Source organism: Falco cherrug, chromosome 8, assembly GCF_023634085.1.
Source record: "Falco cherrug isolate bFalChe1 chromosome 8, bFalChe1.pri, whole genome shotgun sequence".
In the NCBI taxonomy this organism is placed as follows: Eukaryota; Metazoa; Chordata; class Aves; order Falconiformes; family Falconidae; genus Falco; species Falco cherrug.
The window spans coordinates 664,358-683,546 of NC_073704.1; the positions used below are offsets into that span (position 1 = coordinate 664,358).

At 42.3% G+C, this 19,189-nt stretch overlaps 1 protein-coding gene across 11 annotated transcripts in view; it reads right to left on the minus strand.

The window, feature by feature from the left end:
- Positions 1–19,189, minus strand: part of SPATS2L (spermatogenesis associated serine rich 2 like) — a 151,292-nt gene that overhangs the window by 40,820 nt on the left and 91,283 nt on the right. For 8 of the 11 annotated variants that reach the window (XM_055718041.1, XM_055718040.1, XM_055718045.1 and 5 more), the window contains one exon: positions 4,330–4,391. In XM_055718041.1, the coding sequence (XP_055574016.1) occupies positions 4,330–4,368 (39 nt within the window). In that variant the 5' untranslated portion in view covers positions 4,369–4,391. Of the gene's footprint in view, positions 1–4,329; positions 4,392–5,852; positions 6,017–19,189 lie in introns of all 11 variants that reach the window. The other 3 variants (XM_055718043.1, XM_027807112.2, XM_027807110.2) reach the window with 1 other exon arrangement.

Consider the following 19,189-nt stretch of genomic DNA (forward strand, 5'->3'; position numbering starts at 1 on the left):
AGGCAAGCAAGTCCTGAAGCCTGAACAATTCCCGGTATTTCTTTGGATCAAAATCAAAATCACATGCCAGCGCTGAATGGTTATCCTGGGGAGTGCCTGATATTCACCCTTCTCTTGTTAAACTAAGAGGGTCTAATCGTTGCAGGAGACAATATATCGCTTGTATTTCTCACTCCAATTGCTTTTTCTTTGGAGGCCTTGTCATTCAGAATCTCAGCGCTTCTTCTGGTGATGTACTAGGTTAATGCTTGAATACTTCCTTTAATTTTACAGAATTATTTTGGATTTAAGCCAAGGAATTTGGCACATTTTGTTCCTTAGTCCACTGTGTTTATGATCTGAACTATGTGTAACTCTCAAATCTCTGAAAATCCTGATACTAGAAAACAAGTTCTTGGCTATACTGTATTTCCAGGCACAGAGATGAGTATCAGCAGAGGCAAGAGGGTGAATGGCATTGTGGAGGACGACTATAGTAAGAGTCAGGGCAGAAAGCGTTATCGGGAGAGAGGTCCTGATGGTGATCTTCAGCTGTGCAGGTATGGAACGACCCTTGTGGCTGCTGAAATGGAGAACTTGTGTTATTCCAGAAAATCTGTGGGATATATGCATGAAAATATGGTAATCAGAACAGCCCTGGCTCCCCACAAGAGTATCACAGCTGCAGGAGCCTCTGCCAACTATGGAAACTTCCATTAGCCTTCCTGACATCACAGGCTAACATTTATATAAATCTCTTGGAGGGGTGGAGGGAGGCATAAAACAGAATGTTTAACCTATTGACTTTATGAACTATTTTAGCTGAAATGCCAAGAATGAATTACACAAGTATCAGTACCACAGTAGCATTCTCTCATGACTCAAATTAGGGGTAGGGTCTTACAGAGCCCGTGTGTGAGCATAATGCTCAAATTGTCTGCCTCAGCCTCACATCACCTTTAAAACAGTGGTAGAGGTCTTATTTCCGTGAACTAGAAGCCGATCATAGAGAGCACATGGGAAAAGGCCCCATTAAAAACAAACCAAGCAACCAACCAACCCACCCAACACAACATTATGCTAACACTTCACGGGCTCCGTAGCATATTTTTGGCACAGGGAAATAATGCTCAATTTAAGGAGAAACTTGTGTTCTACTTTTGCAGAAGCTTAGCAAAGTGTTTCTGTGCAGATGTACAGCTCGCTTTGGCTTTGTTCAAGTCCTAGCAGGATCAAAGTCTTAAATATATTATGATCTGCAAGCACTGAGGTAGAAGAAAGGGAGAGCTGGGAAGGAGCTGTATTCTGTTCTGTTCTTTTTAACAAGGTCTACTTATATTTGTGTTGATAGCAATGGATTTGTGGAGCTCAGCAAAAGTAATTAGATATATAAATCTTTGTTTTGTTTTCTAAGCAAGGAAGGGATTTGATTTTGACTCTCTTACCAGGGCACTGTAAATAAGTCTGATTTTTCAAACATGCAAATGAAGTCCTTACTTTTTAGCAGTCTATGTGCAAATATAATTAAAGCCAACTCAGCAGGACGTATCTGTTCCACCCTTTCCTCAGATTTCTAGTGCATGACCCAAAGGGTTCTAAAGCTACAGTTGCTTTGGAATTATTCAGTTTGCTGCTGACAGAAAGAGCCACCATACGGTAAACCAAATACAAGGTGTCAAATGGAAGTTCTTGCCACCACAATCTCCTCTTAAAACCAGACAGACTTGTCCAGGTGAAATGGCAAACTGAGCATGCTAGCTTCTCGGCTGATGTATGCAGAGTTCAATAAGCTTATGCTGTTCGGTCACTAAGTCTTTATTTAGTAGGTTATTAGTCTGTGTTTTCCAGAATAAAAGCCAGTAATTTTGCAATAAATTGTTAATTGCTGTTAACCTAATTTTTCTCTTTGGCATAGGGATTTAGTGGCACTGAGTACTGATGGAAGATACAGGAATAAAGAGAGGAACCATTTAAAATGGAGTGTATTGATCTAATTATTTTCCTGCCTTAAAATGCATATGATCATAAACGTCTGACTTTAGATACTCCCAGCAGATACCAGACTTGGAAAAGCAGATATCTACTGTGATTAAATGTCCTGTTGCCATTCTTCATTTCTGAAGCAGCGAAAGACAAACAGATGATTCATAAAGTCCTGCACTTCTAAAACTGATTAAATTAATAATAAAAAAAATCACACTACTCAGTAAATAAAACTTTAACTGGTTTACTGAGCTGCATTTTGAGAGTTACTGTAATTTACCTTCCAGCGCTCCGGCATGAGGGGTTACAATTTGATGACACTCCTTTCTATTGCAAAATCCTTCATGCTACTCAATAGTTAAACCCTGTGCTGTTATTACAGACTAAGGAAGACACTCATCACTGAAATACAGATTTGTGTTGACACACGCCAAGTCCTAAAGATCATCGAGTGATTCAGGAGTTAAAACAAATATGAGGAAAACATACTCAAAGAGCAGGTGGCCAGTGGATATAAAGCAAAAAATTCTACATGCTGTTGAAAGCGAAGACAGAGTAAGCAGCAAAAGACGGACACAACAGTCTGAACAGGAACTCGCTGCCACTTGAACTCCTAAGTATAACCATCACTTGCTATGGTGCTTCCTCAGCAGCTTCATTCATGTATTGGTGGACAGGTAATCTTTGTTCTTTCAGGAAACATCATTAGCAAACTGAAACTTGAGGAAGCCCAGTTTCAGGTTCAGTAGTTCATCAAGTCCTTTATAAACCAAAGGCGATGTCTAAGCCTTTAACAAGTAGTCATGATCAGTTCTAAAAAATATATTACCTGACTGAAAAGTTCATTATTTGTGAACTCAGAAGCAGAACAGCAAGTTAACTAAAAATCTGATGGACTTCTATTTCTTTTCTCTGTCACGCTGTGGTATGTTACATTACATCTTAATTCTCTATCATTTCTTGGGACTTTGCTGAATTGCGAAGTTGTATTTACAGTATCTTGCACATATTCCTCAGGCCAAAGGATTTTTTTTCCCTTGTTATCAGTCAATCTAATTGCAAAACTGAAATTAGGCAAATGTTTTTCCAATGAATATATTTTTCCGTCAGCTCAGGAAAAGAGTTAATCCACGGAATCATACACACATTTTTATTCTTTTCCTTTCTAGTGACTTAAGAGAGCTTAGAGAAGAGAGTATTTCACATGCCTGCTGCCCTGCAGGACGTGTCACATGCCACAGGTAGGTCTTATGATACAACGGCAGATGACTACATTTCTTGGTTTCACAATACCCTCGCTGTTCTGTATTACCCTTGATATTTAATCTTTCTCCTTGCATATCTTTCAAGAAGTGAATGGGCGTAATAAACTTTTCACCAATACCTGGACAAATCTGGGCTCACTGACAGAACTGGATTCTGGCCTGGAACATTTACACACAGTCTTAAAATCTGTATTAGAGAGACACATTGGGCTTAATAAAGCTGTAAATCAAGAAACCTATTAGCCTCTTCTGAACTTCCTAAATGCAAAGCTCCATCTTTCTTTCCAGACATGAAATAGAACAAAAGCTGATTTTATAAAAGACGACAATTCAGGTGAATTCTCAAAATCTTGGCTTCTTTTAAAATACAACCCTATAATGTTATACCCCTAGTCTTCCCACCTCCCTCTCCTTTTTTCCTATTCTTTGACAGATGTCCTGGTTTCCTACTTATGTTGGTGGGGACTATCTATGGGTTAGACTGTCTTCTCACAACCTGCCTGCTGGGAGTCACAAAACATCTCCTGGCCTACCTCGTATTTGTACACTAATTAGCTTTAGGTCCTTTACTGCTCCTGAAAGAGTGATGAGGCTCTAGCACTAGCCAGAATATGGAGAGGACATACTGAAGCACATAGAATACAGTTAAAACCAGAACTACTTACATAGGGTGGGGTGGGGTGTGTGGGCGGGGAAATCTACTCTTTTCAGGATCTGTAATTTTAGGAATTGCCTTTAAGTAGTAAAAGTATGACTTTTTGGTCAGAAAAACTATCTTCTAAAGGGTGTGTTCTTCAAAGGTTGTGTTTTGTACAGCAGCAAACATCACAAAGTGCTATTCCCCACAGCGTCAGTGCATACCAGAATCACAAAGGAGTAAGAGAAGCCTATCTGACAAAACATTGTCTCTTGGCAGAAAAGCAAAAACGTTTTCTCATAAACCAAGATTAATACACTAATCCTATCAATACCTGCCTGTGTACTTTATGCACAGAGTCAATGGATATTAAAGTTAAGTACGTAAACAGTGTTTGAAGGAGCAGGGATGAAATACGTATGCAAATATCATTTTGGTTTGCACTGTACTGTTACTCGGACCTACCTTTTCCTTGATATTTACAGGAGAATTGATTTCTGCCATCTCTCTTCAGGCAAGAATATTGTCTGTGAAAGGAGAAAAAAAACCACAAAAGAGATTCATTTGGAGGTTTTAATCCCAAGCTGGCACAGCTAGATCTATAAACACTAATTGCATGTGCTTACGTATAAGCATTAAAGAAATGTGAGAACACTTAATGCCTTGCACAGCAGTGCTCAATCTTGCCAAAAAGCAAAGCTCGTCCAAATTCCATACTGTCCCATGATTGGTTCTGCAAACACATTTAAAAAATGCCTGATAGTTACAAATCTGGATACAAGGGGTATCAATGCTTCTTCCAGCCATGCCTCTTGGACCCTATTCATTACTGCTTGGTAACTCTGAGGCTTTAAAGCAGAGAAATACCCGAGATGAACTCAGCAGGTCCTGTTTTCTCATTCCAGTGACATCAATTTTTTCCAGAAAATTTGGCTGGAGATTGTGTCTTAAAAAGTAGCTAGATGTGACAGGAAGTTAGGCTGACAAGTGCTGCATGGCTTGGTTTTTTGTTTGTTTTGGGCTTTTTTTTCAAAACTAATTCAGAGGATTTAGCACAAAGCTCCTACTGAAACTAGTGGGGTCCGTACGGCTAAATCTCCCAAGTCTGCTCTGAAAACTTGTGCACATGAATGGAATTTGCATGTGATTAAGAAACCTGCAATATGCTTTCTATTTCCAGTACATGGCTGGGTAAGTGAGAGACACTGTACCACATGATGAAGAGTTAACACAATGGAGGGAGTCTAGTTGCCTAATCCTACTGCCTTAAGATTTCAGTAAGGATCAGGGCTTAATTTTAAAATTAAGTCACACAAAGAATTACAGCAAAGACTAAGTGAAATGGAATAAAACCTTGGTTTGTCCCCAAATTTAACTCTATTAGTTAATTTTAACTGATGAGAAGGTATAGATGTACATAAATGAGAATGAGATCTTAATTCTGTCCAAGTCTCAAGTTGAAACACTTCCTCCTTTTCCCCATTAGAGCCTTTGTTATGTGGACTGATACAAGAGTTCTCATAATCCTTCTAAATCTCTTTTAATGCACTTAAACAATCCTCCCTTAACTCCTACTTTGAAACATAGCACTTCACTGGAGTCCAAACTCCAGAAACTAAGCGCTTTATTACAGTATCCACTGACAGCATTTAAATCTTGTTATTAATTTTCATATGCATCCATTTTCTAATTAAAGAGACAACATTCAAGGAAGCACGTTTTTAAAAATAATGTGACTTTGTTTATGGTAAACGGGGAAGAGACGGTAGGAGGAAGAAAAAGGAATGAATGAGTTTTGATCTGATGAAGACCTGACACTGAATGATGGAAACCCTCAACAATAAGGTGCCAGAAGAAAAAAGTAACCCATTCCATTATCAGTCATTACAAAAATAAAAAAACAAACCGCAACACTTGACATGAGTAAGGTTCCCCCGCCACCTCTATTTTACTATACATGAACAGATACTCGCTATTAAAACTCATACCTTGTATCTGTCATTAGTCAGTGGTTCGACCACTTTGCCAAGACACTGAGCTAGAGCCTCACCAGGTCCAGTAAAACTTCTTCCTGGCAATGGGGCCACTGTCACTCTGAATGCCTTACTGTCTGCTGGTATCTCAGAGCAGAAGGTTCCCTTCCCTGCCCCTCCTTAAATAAGGATGAAAGAGATCAATCAAATTAGTTTCTGTCAAACCCACCCAAGTGCTAAAAGCAGAGTAAAAAATGTCTGGACAGAGCAGGCAGCAAGATCATACAGAACATAAGCTCGGGGCAAATCCATTTCCAGTATTTAGTGTGTTCCAACAGCTAAAGGAAAACACTGAGAAATGACTGTAGTCCCTGTATAACATTTTTTTAATGTACTTCTTGTCTTTTGCTGTCAGCTATTTCTCATGCCGAACAGGCACAGAACATGAGATATAGGTCATCAAATTTCCCATGCAGACTGGAAAACTTGGCTCTAAAATTACTCTTTAAGTCTTCATCTCTCTTACTGCTTTTCAGAAAAGCATGCCTTCTACCCAGTGACATAAAAACCATTCTGGATTGATACTATTGTCTACTTAAAAATACATTAAGGAATAATTTCACTAGTTCACCCTTATATCTACTATCTAGCAGCTTTTGTTATGTTACAGACAACTGACGGAAGCCTGCCCTCTCACATGCCAATTTAAACATGCTTAATCTGATCCAACATCTTAAAACAACATTAACAAAAAAATAGGAAAAAATCTGTTCTAGAGGAACCAACACACAGCACAGAAACAAGTACAATAAGGATTATAGCTAACAAACCCTTCTAGCCTTAGAAGTCTATTAATCTATAAAACCAAGAAATAATGGGAAAATATCTGTAACCTGAAATCTTCAGGTTCTGCTTTTTCAGCATGTATTCTACTAATTTTGTGCCCAAAAAACTGCATCTTGTATGAAGCAAATTAATCCCAATAATTGTACTTTGTGAAAGCCCCACACCTCCCAATTTATGCTGCTTCATAGCTAAATAATTCTTCAAATTTAAATTAAATTTGCTGATTAAATCCTACTACAGCACTTCACAAAATTTACTCTTTGTAGCAACACCCTGACTCCATTAAAAACCAGACATAAAAACTTCATACAACACCTTGCCAGATTTGACTTGCCTCTTCTTTGCTGCACGCTCCAGGTATTGCTATGATTACAGCCTTCCACTGATGACTGTGGTGCTGATTCAGCTAACTTGCAACTGCAAGCCATTTCAAGAAGACTTGGCAAGCCACACAAAACATACCCTCAGTTTCTCTCTTTCATCTCCCCCCCCCCCCCCCCCCTTTTTAAGATCAAGATCTAAGAGGACACCAGCTTTTATAAATGGACTCATTCCTCTACACTTCAAAATCTTCATTAATATGAATATTACACCTGTCAAAATGAAGATGCTAGAAACAGAGCTGAAGCCTTTTTTATTCACTTTCTCCAAGGACAGATAATTGAAATAACCTGCATAAAACACATGCTCATTTATATAACTCCATCCAGCACTGCTTGTTACATAAAATACAAATGATATGTTAAAAGGAAAATGTCAGTGTAGCACTAATATTAAAAAATATCTTTTATGGCTATACTTAATAGCTAATCAATTCAATTTTCTCATTTTAGCACAGACTGATTTATTGAATTTGCTGGTATTTTTCCTCTGATGATCTTTTAATCTCTATATTGAACAATTACTTCATTTCTAATCCTGCGACAAAGGATTATAGCACACGAATAATTTTATGAACGAAATAGTCCCATGAAAGTTTAGAAGCTTTAGCTCCAGGCTTGAATCTCAATTAGCTACTGTGTTCTCATCCTGAACTCTTCAGGGAAGCTTCTTTCTGCCTGAGCTGTGGAATATCAGAGTACAGCCCACAACTGAGCCCTAAAGCCCCCTAAATCCAGGGGAGAACAGTGCTTTGCATGTCACTACCAGCTTGCCCACAAAAGAAAGTTTGGAGAAAGATCTTCTGCAGAAGATTTTCTGCAGTGGCTAAGGTTAAGTTAACATACACACTAAACTTACAATGAACAAAACATACTGCGTATCAGAGGTTCTCAGCTTGAATGTCAGCTTACATGCTTTGTCTTTCTCCACATCTCTTGCTTGTAATGTGTGCTCTTGAAATGTCACTGCATGTTATAATAACAAAAGTTCCACAAAAACGGAATGGAAGAAAAAACCCACCTCCTACAGAATCCCTTATATAAACAGGTCATCAATTTCTGATAGCAATTTCCAAATGCATTACCTGAATAGATCACTCTCCATTGCTTGTTACATCCTGACCTCAAATACTGACAGAAGGCTGTTACTTCTATACGTATTACACACGTCCAAATGAGACATTTTACTTGCCCTGTGAAACGAAGCATTCAAAGGAATACTGCAGAGAAGACTGGATTAAGTTTGGCAGAGCCTTACTTTTCCTCCCTACAAAACGAAGCAATTCCTATTGCCCTGCACAGGTTTAAGCCAACATGAAACTGAACACAGGCAGCTAAGGTGCTGGCGCATGCTGTCCTACTGACCTCACTTGCAAGCAGCCAGCTCCTGCAGGGCGGACAGTTAGGAACAGCCTTTAACCACCACAGCAAAATATGACAGAGCTCACCTGTCACAGCCTTAAGTAAGTGGCTGCTTGCCCAGCCTTTACAGAAGTTTCCTTTCTGCCTTCCAGCAGCTCTGAAAAACCACTGCTGCTGTATTCAGCTTCCAAGGACAACCTGCCGTCTTTCCACTAGTAGCACTTTGGGAAGTGTTCAGCTCACAGCTTCCAGCTACACATGCCTTCAAGTAAAGCTGACAAACACTCCATTTTATACAACACCTTGCATGGGTGGGACTGCCCTCATCTCAAGCATCAGAGCACAAGACCAAGCCTATGCCCTGCCCCTACTGCAAAACCTGGCAATTACCACCTGGCACACTCAAATTTCAGGCACAGAGACAATATCAGAAAAAGAAGAAACAAGCTCCCCTCCAACAAAACAAAAATCTCCTTGCAAATACACAGAGAGGGGAAGAGAACATAAATGTTGCCAGAAAGACACAATCTGTGAAAATGCGGTGGTGATAAGCTCTGTCAGAGCAAAGACGATGGTGTGTGACACCCGTTCCACCATTTCTGACACCTAAAGAAACAACTTACCTTTGGCAATGGGGAATAGAAAATTGCCCACAAAACAGCAGAGTAATCCAGTGTTGGAAGGGTTTCCTATCCATCTGTAGGTTTAAGGATGAGTAGTTTCCTACACTCCAAAAATCATTTATTTCCTCGTCTGCCCACTGCAGCTGCTTCCTTTTATAATGCTCCCCCCAGCCCCCACCTCAGCACAACAGCAATCCCAGGTCTAACTGACTTGACCCTTGCCAATGCCTCTCTTATCCCTGTCTGCTTCTGCAGTCATCTGCTGCTGCTCCTTGTGCTAACCACCCAGCCCTTCCTTTCACCATGCTAATTTCTTTCAAATATCCCATCGGTAACTTTGAAAAAGTTTCACACAGCAACCCCAAAAAGCCATCTACCAAGGTACTTTTGGGTTGTACATAATCAGTCACTGAGTAAGCTTTCACTGTTAACAGAGCAACTGGAGTTTATGATTTCATCCCTTTGAATATATTCATAAAGTAGATCAATGCTGAAATGCAGGTTATTTTATTTAAATGAAGGACCATTTACTCATTTCCAAGCAGTTCAGTCAAAATACCCCAGCTCCAAAAAGCAAGCATGCAAGCTAAGGGCTGAACAAAGCAATCACAATTTTAGAGCCAACTTCACAAAATATGATGTAAATGCTAAGCATCTATGCTGGTTTTGGCTGGGACACAGTTCTTTTTCTTTGTAGCAGCTAGCATGGGCTAAGTTTTGGATTTGGGTTAAAAACAGTATTGGTAACACAGGGATGTTTTAGTTACTGCCGCGTAGTGCTTGCAGAGAGCCAAGGGCTTTTCTGCTTCTCACCCCATCCCACCAGTGAGCATGCTGGGGGGCACAGGGAGTTAGTTGGGGGGGGTGGGGGGGCACAGGGAGTTAGTCGGGGGGTGGGCGGACACTGCCAGGACAGCTGGCCCCAACTGGCCAAAGGGATATTCCAGACCACAGAACGCCATGCTCAGCACAGGAGCTGGGGGAAGGAGGAGGAAGGGGGGACGCTCCGAGTGACGGCGTTTGTCTTCCCAAGCCACGGGCGTGACGGAGCCCTGCTGTGCTGGGGATGGCTGAGCACCTGCCTGCCCGTGGGGAGTGGGCAACGAATTCCGCGTTTTGCTTTGCTGGCGCGCGCGGCTTTCGCTTTACCTGTTAAACTGTCTTCATCTCAGCCCAGGAGTTCCCTCGCTCTGACCCCTCCGATCCTCTCCCCCGCCCCACCAAGGGGGGATGAGCGAGCGGCTGCGTGGGGCTTGGCTGTGGCCGGGGTTAGACCAGGACAGAATCTACTGAGATTGTAGCAGCCTGCACTATGCTTTCATCTTCTACACTTCTGCTTCCTCTACAGAATCACATCTCATTTTTAAATGGGACTCCTATCTATCCACTTGTATTATATTACACTGTCTTGCCTGCAGACTTCCACAGGCCCTAGGTAATGACAAAACCAGCAGAATCAGAGACACATGGCCTTTGTTTCGCATTTGACCTTAACTTTCATTATGAAGAGATGCTACCAGAGAACTGCAGATAAAGGCTAGGATGAACACACCTTTTGTGATGCAGTTTTAAGTTAACATTACTGTATCAGAAAGACTGACAGAACTGCAAGAATGCAATTCCAAAATTCAGGTATTTCAGAAAGGAATTCTTCTGGTCTTTACTCAGGTTTTATTTAAATAGCAGAAGAAAAAATTACCTCATTAGGTCAAAGGCCAAACATTAGTGTGTATTTCATTATTAGTTACAAAAATGAAGCACAAAGCCCTGCCAGTGTGGTTGCAAAACTACTAGAGATAGTGTAAGATTTAGACACTTGTCTTGACTACTTTGAAATTAGCAACAGGTATGATTTTCTATTTGCTGTAGCCTAGTGTCTAAAGATAATATAATACTTAAAAAATAAATGCATAAGCACAGTCATTATCAAGAGCATCTAAGCCATTAACCAGTGTTATCCCAGCTGTCCTTTTAGCCTTCTGTGTCATCTTAGTAAAAACAACGTAAAGTGTGATTAATATAGAACCACTATTTTTCCAGTACTGCTTTATGCCTTTCTAAAGATCGTATCCAGAAAGGGTACACACCATCATTTTGTATCCCCTGGTTTTCAGAAGTTTGAGATTAGTCCCTTCAGCTAGTCAAGTACCTCTGGGCAAGTTTGATGATCTGAGGCCTTTATTATCCTTTTCTTTAAATGCATGCAACAAACATACATTAAGTGAGTGCACACACATTCCCGAATATTCCTCATTTGCAGAGCCAAGTCCCACTGCCATCCCCTGGTCACGCCTGTCTCAACCACAGAACGTGGCTGTTGCCTCTGCGTTCCCCTTCTGCTCAGCTCATGCAGTCTGGTTCCCCGACAGTCACCACGCTCAGTCTGAAAAGCTACTGGCTGCAGCGCCTGACACAGGATGCAGGAAATAAAACGTCTCACTGATTCCACATGTGGGTCTGGATTCCTATAGAAAAGAGGCTTATGCTTCCCCATTGTTTATCACCTCCTCCCTGAGGATTTCTGAAATGACTGAAACAACAATCTGAGAAAGAAGCAGATGTCTTGGAGATCTACAGCCTTGCAGGCTGCTTGCTTGAAAACAGGCAGTAAGGCATAGAAGTTCAGAAAACACACAATGGCAGATCAGGAACTTAGTCATGTTATTTAACGCTATAAAGTCCATACCTGAGACACCATGGACCCATCCGCTACAAAGAGAAAAGGGACAGAGGTGAGAGTGGGACATGAGAGGAAGGACAGCCCCTAGCACCTGGGTCACCATACCTTGAAGCCTGTCTCCCGTCCTCAGATATCTGCCATGTGTAGGAGTGGTTCTGAGCAGGTATCACAGGAACACTGCTACGTCCAAGCATATCACAACAAGATGGTTAGGCACCAGTAAGTCCTGTTCCTCATTCTGATTTGCTCTTTGATCCAGTGCTCTCCTCTTCCTAAGCACAGATGGTGCTATTAATATAACCCAGAGACAGCCTGTGCTGCTCGCCTGTCAGCTAGCTCACTTCCCTCCCAGTCCCAGGGCATAAGCGAAGCCAGACCTGTAGGCTCCACAGGCATCTGTGCTTTCACGCTGGGAAGAGCACACTGTGGCGTGTAATAGATCCTCAGATCCTCCAGGCAGCTGGTGCTGCAGCCCCTGCTATAAGACAGTCCTGCAGAAGTACGTTCCAGCTTTATCAAGGTCAGTTTGAGAGCAGGTCAGAAGAAAGCTACTTGACCAGCACCTTTCCCAAACTCCATTAATATTTTATCCAGTTTACAAGCATTCAACAATATAACCATATCTTTTGATATGGACATCACAAAAGATTCTGGCTGTACCTCCTATCACTGGTCCACAGACAACACCACACCCTTGCTATTACAGCAAACGCTCCTTGCAAACCCTCTTGCTGTAGCCTTTAAACGCTGGGTCTGCCCTATCCAGGCTAAGCTCTTCTTTAACACATGGTTCAGTGTGGCTTCCCCAAGAGATCAGTGAGCGTCACTGTACTAGCTGATGTTCACTCATGCCAAGTGACTGACACCATGTGATAGTTCCTGCCAGAGTTCCCATCCCAGACGTGTGAGTTCAAGAATCTGCTAACTTTGTAGAATATACCTTGGGCTGAGAAGAATCCCAAACAGTTGCTTGTATTTAGGTCATTAACACCACCCTGCATGTGAGCAATGGAGACCAATTTTAAAAATGCCCTAAGAAAGTACAGAGAAAGGCCAGCTCTGCATTAATTACAGCAAATTACTGGAATGAAGAATCAGGCCATGGAAGGGGACACATGCGAGTCCTCTGTAGAGCAATGTATGCATGTTGCAACAGATGGGTACCAGTACAAAGTAGATATTCTGTAACTGCTGATTTATATATACATATACACACATATATAGGCAGGCACATACACATATCCAGAAACGCTACTTCCACTAAGTTGTTCTGCAACAACCTGCGAGCCAAGGTATAAATATGCACCCATTTTTTTACTGCCTGTTAAAGATTCATCACAGCATCATTAGGTTTCACTAGAAAACACATTAACTTCCCCTGTCCAGCAACGCTCTTATTGGAATAAAGTTGGTTTACTTCTAATGATATATACATGTATTCCACAGCAATACACATACATTCTTACACCAGCAGTCACCTTCTGTACTTAACACAGTTAGTAAACAATTATTTGCTTCCATGAAATATGATCACTACTCCTTCCTTTGATGGCTACTGGGCTTCCATCCATAAAAAGATCTTGGATTCACTACCTCACATTCTGCACCTGTGCATTAAAAATACACACAGTACAAATATCCAGACTAATTTCATATGGCCTATTATGACCCGTTTACTGAGTACAGGATGGTAGTTAACTACTCTAGGGTGGCAAGGAGCTTAGGATGAGTGATCAGTTAAGAATGATGAGAGATGAGAGAATCAGTTAAGAGCCAGCAAAGGCATTTCCCCACTCCAAAGGTCCAAAGGCAAGAATCCCAGCACCACTCCATGAATATTACAACTGCCAGTGGCTGCTCAGGATGAAGTAGCAGCTTGCTTGGCTCCCAGTGCTCTCCACTTTAGGGACTGCACCCAGGGGCTCCATAACCTTCCCATTCTGCCACAGAATCACTGCTCAGAACCTAGAGCCTATGTTCTGCTGGCTGGCATCCTAGAGGAACAGCTGAAGAGCATCACTGAGTCCGCATAAACTGAAGATCTCCGAAATTCCTGGGTTTACTACATATATCTCACTAGTAGATCTGAGCCCAATTCAGAATAGCTGGATTCAGCTACACGGCCAGTAATGCAGTCCTCTCTGATATGCAGGAGGAAGGGATGAGGGATCTGGAAATAAAAGTCTAGATGGAGAAAACTCGTTTTTCACAGCAATGCCTGCCAAAATAAACATTAGCATCTTGCTCCTCCTCAAGCACCTGAAGGAATCTTGCCAAAACATACTGATAGAGAACCGTGAAATATAAAATACAACCTACTCAAATTCTGCATTTGCATGACCTCCCTGCAAAACAAAAAAAAGGTTAACTTTCAGTTTTTACAAACTAGGTATTAATCCTCTAAGTCATTCTTGCCAAGGGCTTGAGTCTTTAAAAGTCATTTACATTGGCTCCTACTTCTGCTCAGAATGGCATGCCAAGAGTCAGTGTCAGTTGATTTGCTTTGAGGTTGCCCAGATGTGAACTGCCAGAAGAGCACAGCATGGGAATACAAAGAGCAACGTATGTAATGTAGCAGTGTACCCCAATCGCAGTAGTTTCTCTGAACTGTAAGAGCAGAGGCACAAAAGTGAATGTCAGAAGGTATTTAAGTTCACACTTGTTTCAGTTGTTAAGAAACAAGATTTTCACAAGGAATCAAGCTTCTACCAGAAGACTGGTACAGTGTAATTTGTTAATAGTAAATTCTCACAATCATGGAATAAATTTCAATTTCAAAGAAAGTCCCAGAGCTACTCACATTTCAGCCTTCTTTCTATTGAGTGTTCTAACTCCACACCGCCTTTCCTTCTTGCTCAAACATCTTGGAAGAACCAGTTTTCTTTTGCTAGATGTGCAGGGCTCATTCTCAGCAAATACAAGCTGGAGCAACTCCTTTGAATTCAAGGAGCTATGCAGACTTGAACCAGCTGCTTGCTGGTCCCACAGGCCATACAGCAGAGCCCCCCCGCCACTGGCTGCAGACCTAGAGAAGGAGCCTCTGGGCAGTGGCATTTGAAGTACTTGATTTAAATGTGCCACAGTAGTCTGAACCTTCCAAAACTGAACACTGAAATTAAATGCAGCCTTTCATTTTCTAAGACCAAGTCACCACACCTAGGTCTTTTGAAGGAGATACAAGCTTTTCCCTGAACAGTATTTTAAATTATTTTTACATATATTTGTACACACACAGAGAAAAAATGTTATGTACAAAACTCTAAAAAATGCTTACAAGTTCCTCTATTAAAATGACCTAATGTATACCCACTATAAACAGACACAGGCCCAGCGGTACTCCCATGCTAACAGTACCCACAGAGTCACACACTACACTAGAAGCAATACCACTGACATTTTGGTATTCCCAGATATACAACAAACGCTAGCCTTCCTCTCCTCCCCCATGGAAAATGTTGATTTTCTATGTCAACAAAAGGTATTCTTGGAAACAACAACAAAAGCATATGAATAACTTACCTGTAATTACTTATTGTTCATACAGTCCTTCAGCCCAATTGCTATTACACTTTAAAATAAGTGGCTGTTACAGTATTTACTGGACTTAGAAATGCACTTTTTTTAGAGGAAAAAAACCCCAAGAAACAGGTTATTCTTCTCAGCTGAAACCCACGCTACCCAGGTACATCAAAATTAATTGTAAAAGTACAGTCAATCAGTGCAGATTGAGTACTGCTAAAAATATGGAAAGGCACCTCAAGCAGCCTCCCCTCCCACGCCCACCCCAACAGTCAAGAGCAAATGCCAGAGAACTTTGCTGCTTCTGAAGATCAATAGCATATGAAGTTTTGGCTGACATGCACAAACTGAGGTCCTTGTTTAGCCAGGCATATAAGGGGCTTTTTAAAAAAACTACAGATTTCTTTACTTGACAAGGGGAACCCTGATAAAGCAAGCTGTCTGACTAGCCATGGAAATGAACACAACATGTGGACAGCACATAGAGTAATTTTATCAACAGAATAAAAATCAGGTATTTTGTTCAACTGTTGAGGAACATTTTGAAAAAAATACATGTATGCTTTATTTTGAAGGTACTTTTCTCAGAAACAGGTATAATCAGTTACACTGTGCAGCACATATATATACTCGAGCATTTCTCAGCTCATCTCTTTTTGCCTGTTCACTAGAGGCAACCTTTGGCATCCCAGAATCCATGAACTGATAAAAACTACAGCACACGACAGACCTTTACTTTGCACCTGTCTGGAATTTCTGCAAAGGGATATTTAACACAGCTTTGTAGGATAAAGTAACATACCATCCGCTCCATGGAACCTAGTGTTCAAGAGCGTCAAATTAAGATCTCATTTGCAGTTACCAGCAAGGCTCTACCTGTTGAAATTGTCAGTGTCCTAAAGGACGCCATACCCACTTTTCTTGAGCAAGCACGGATACCTATGTGTTTCAGATTAAGTGCTGTATTGGGTTTGCATGGCAAGGATTTGGCAGCTGGGCAGCTACAGGGGTGACTTCCATGAGAAGCTGCCAGAAGCTTCCCCCATGTCCAACAGAGCCAATGCCAGCTGGCTCCAAGATGGACCTGCCACTGGCCCAGGCCGAGCTCATCAGCAACGGTGGCAGCACCTTTGGGATAATTTAAGAAGGGGGAAAAAAGCTGAGCAACAGCAATTGCAGCTGGGAGAGAGGAGTGAGAATATGTGAGAGGAACAGCCCTGCAGACCCCCAGGCCAGTGCAGAAGGAGGGCAAGGAGGGGCTCCAGGCACTGGACCAGAGATTCCCTGGCAGCCCATGGTGAAGACCATGGCAAGGCATGCTGTGCCCCGCAGCCCATGGAGGTTACAAGTGGAGCAGATCCCCACCCGCAGCCGGTGGAGGACCCCACATCGGAGCAGGGGGATGCCCAAAGGAGGTCGCTGGAGCCGGCTCCTGGCAGGGCCTGTGGCCCCGTGGAAGGGACCCACGCTGGAGCAGTTAGTGAAGAACTGTAGCCCACGGGGAGGGCTCACATCGGAGCAGTTCATGGAGGACTGTGTCCCGTGGGAGGGATCCCACGCTGGAGCCGGGGGAGAGTGCGAGGAGTCCTCCCACTGAGGAGGAAGGAGCAACTGAGACACCGTGTGAGGAGCTGACCACAGCCCCCGTTCCCCATCCCCCTGTGCCACCCAGCGGGAGGAGGTAGAGAAGATCGGGAACAAAGTGAAGCCTGGGAAGAAGGGGGAGACGGGAGGAAGGTGTTTTAAAATCTAGTGTTTATTTGTCATTATCCTACTCCGATTTGATTGGTAATAAATTAAGCCAATTTCACCAAGCTGAGTCTGCTTTGCCTGTGATGCTAATTGCTGGGTGACCTCCTCATCCTCATCTTCACCCATGAGCCTTTCACTGTGTTTTGTCTCCCCCTGATGAGGGCAGTGACAGAGCGGGCACCTGGCATCCAGCCAGGGTCAGCCCACAAGTACACAGAAAAGCATGTTTTTATGGGAACTTTAAAATTGTCCCAACTGCTAAATCTCTCTTCCCACTGCTGTTAAGTAGCAACATTACAATAGCACTTACAAATCCCTATATATTGCATGCACGCACTATCGAAGGAACGGTGCCAGTTAACAGTTACCACAGTAAGCAAGCCAAATTCTCAGTATCTTAATTTGCTCTAACCATCCTGTATGCATTAAGAACTGGCAGAGAATAAACCGTGCTGGCTAGCAATTTTCCAATCAAACAAGGGTTTTGTTGGGGTAGGTGGAGTTACCTCATTGTAACTGAAACTTCTCACACATCTGCTGAACAAAGCTTCTCCAAAAAACCTAATTTAATTCCCTGTGAGCCAGTTATCCTTCCCCAGAGAGCCCAAATCACAGCAAAACTTGGGATGAGCAAAGTTCAACTTACCAAACAGGAAGTTGCTGTGGACTGTGCAGTGACAGAAGAGCTGACCACAGTATTTACTGTCCCTAAGGTCCTGCATCCGTCATGCCTTTCCTTCACTCCTCCAGAGCCACGCCAAGCAAAGGCAAAGGTGATCCCTGAGCAGCCAGTCTTTTTTTAAGCGTCTGACTATATTTTCATGAAACCACACACAAAATTGTTATCTTCACACACAAAGAGCAGTTCTGGCAACCACTCATACCAATTTCTTATTGCAGACAAAACCATGCAGTCAGAACTGCCACTAATTCACATCTCCAATTTCACCACATACCGCACACACAGGGCTGGGTCTGCAGGTAACGGATGTGAGCTGCAACGAGAATCTGTGGTTAACAAAAGCTCTATCACTGACATCCACAGAAGCAAGGATTTTGGCTGAAGAGAGCTAGCTCTACAGTTGTTCAATATTTGGACTGTCCTCTCCAACAAATGGGGGTGGGGGTAGGGAGGGTGGGTGCAGGGAGCAGGGAAGAGACCCATATATGAGAAGCAATTTACACAGGGTGAGATTGAGCTCAACTGGCTGTCTTCCTTCAATATGCAAAGTTCTCAACAATATTGACACTGATAAGTTGTTCCAAGAGCTGAACATTATCCATCATTATTTTTTCAGGGGTTCCACTCATTAACTGAAACCAGACAGTCTAGCCACCTTGCTCACAATCAGAGCACAGCACACAGGGAATGCTTTGGGTCTTTTTAAACTGCCCGAACTGTGTAGTTGGAAGACAAAATACAAGAGCACTTTCATTGTTTTTTCCCCAAATATACCCTGCTTTTGGACTGGGCGCAAATTACTGCCTTGGCCCTCCATTCTAGCAGAACATACACTCCATCCTACTGCCCTCGGAGAAGGTGTTTGTTCGTTTGCTGCTAAGGATAAAGATATCTGAATTGCTCCAACCTACTCCAAGTGCACACTCCACAAAGAACAAAAGCACAAGCTATCGCTGGTAAAGAAAAACTTGCTCGGACCATGAACCTTTACAGCACGAACCATTTCAGAACATACTGGAGGGAGGCAATTCCGTCCTGCCTTCACTTTAGGTTGCTTTTTTATTAATACATTCGCTCTTCCCCATCATTCAAAGTAGTGCTTCAGTATTGAAAAGCCATGAGAAATTGCATTCAGTGTCTTTTATGAAGACACTGAAGTTTCAGTTTTGCTGTGCTTACCATGTGAACAACCAGACCCCAAGTCCTCTCTCTTCATGGAACTGGATAGCATCAACTGACAAACACAGTAAAAGGTTTGAAGATGGCCATCTCAAACTCTTACATTCAGACCGATCCCACTGCTACACATTCACCAAAGCCTTTGTGATGCTTTTCACCACCAGGAACAAATACTCATCCATCTTCATGTTAACAGAAGTGGAATAAAGAAGGGCCAACAGTAACAGAGCAGTCAGAACATCCTAAACATTTTAAAGAATCTCTTCAAGAACTCAAGAGTCTCCTTTAACCTTGATTATCTCCGCAGGAAATTCTGTGAAAGCTCAACC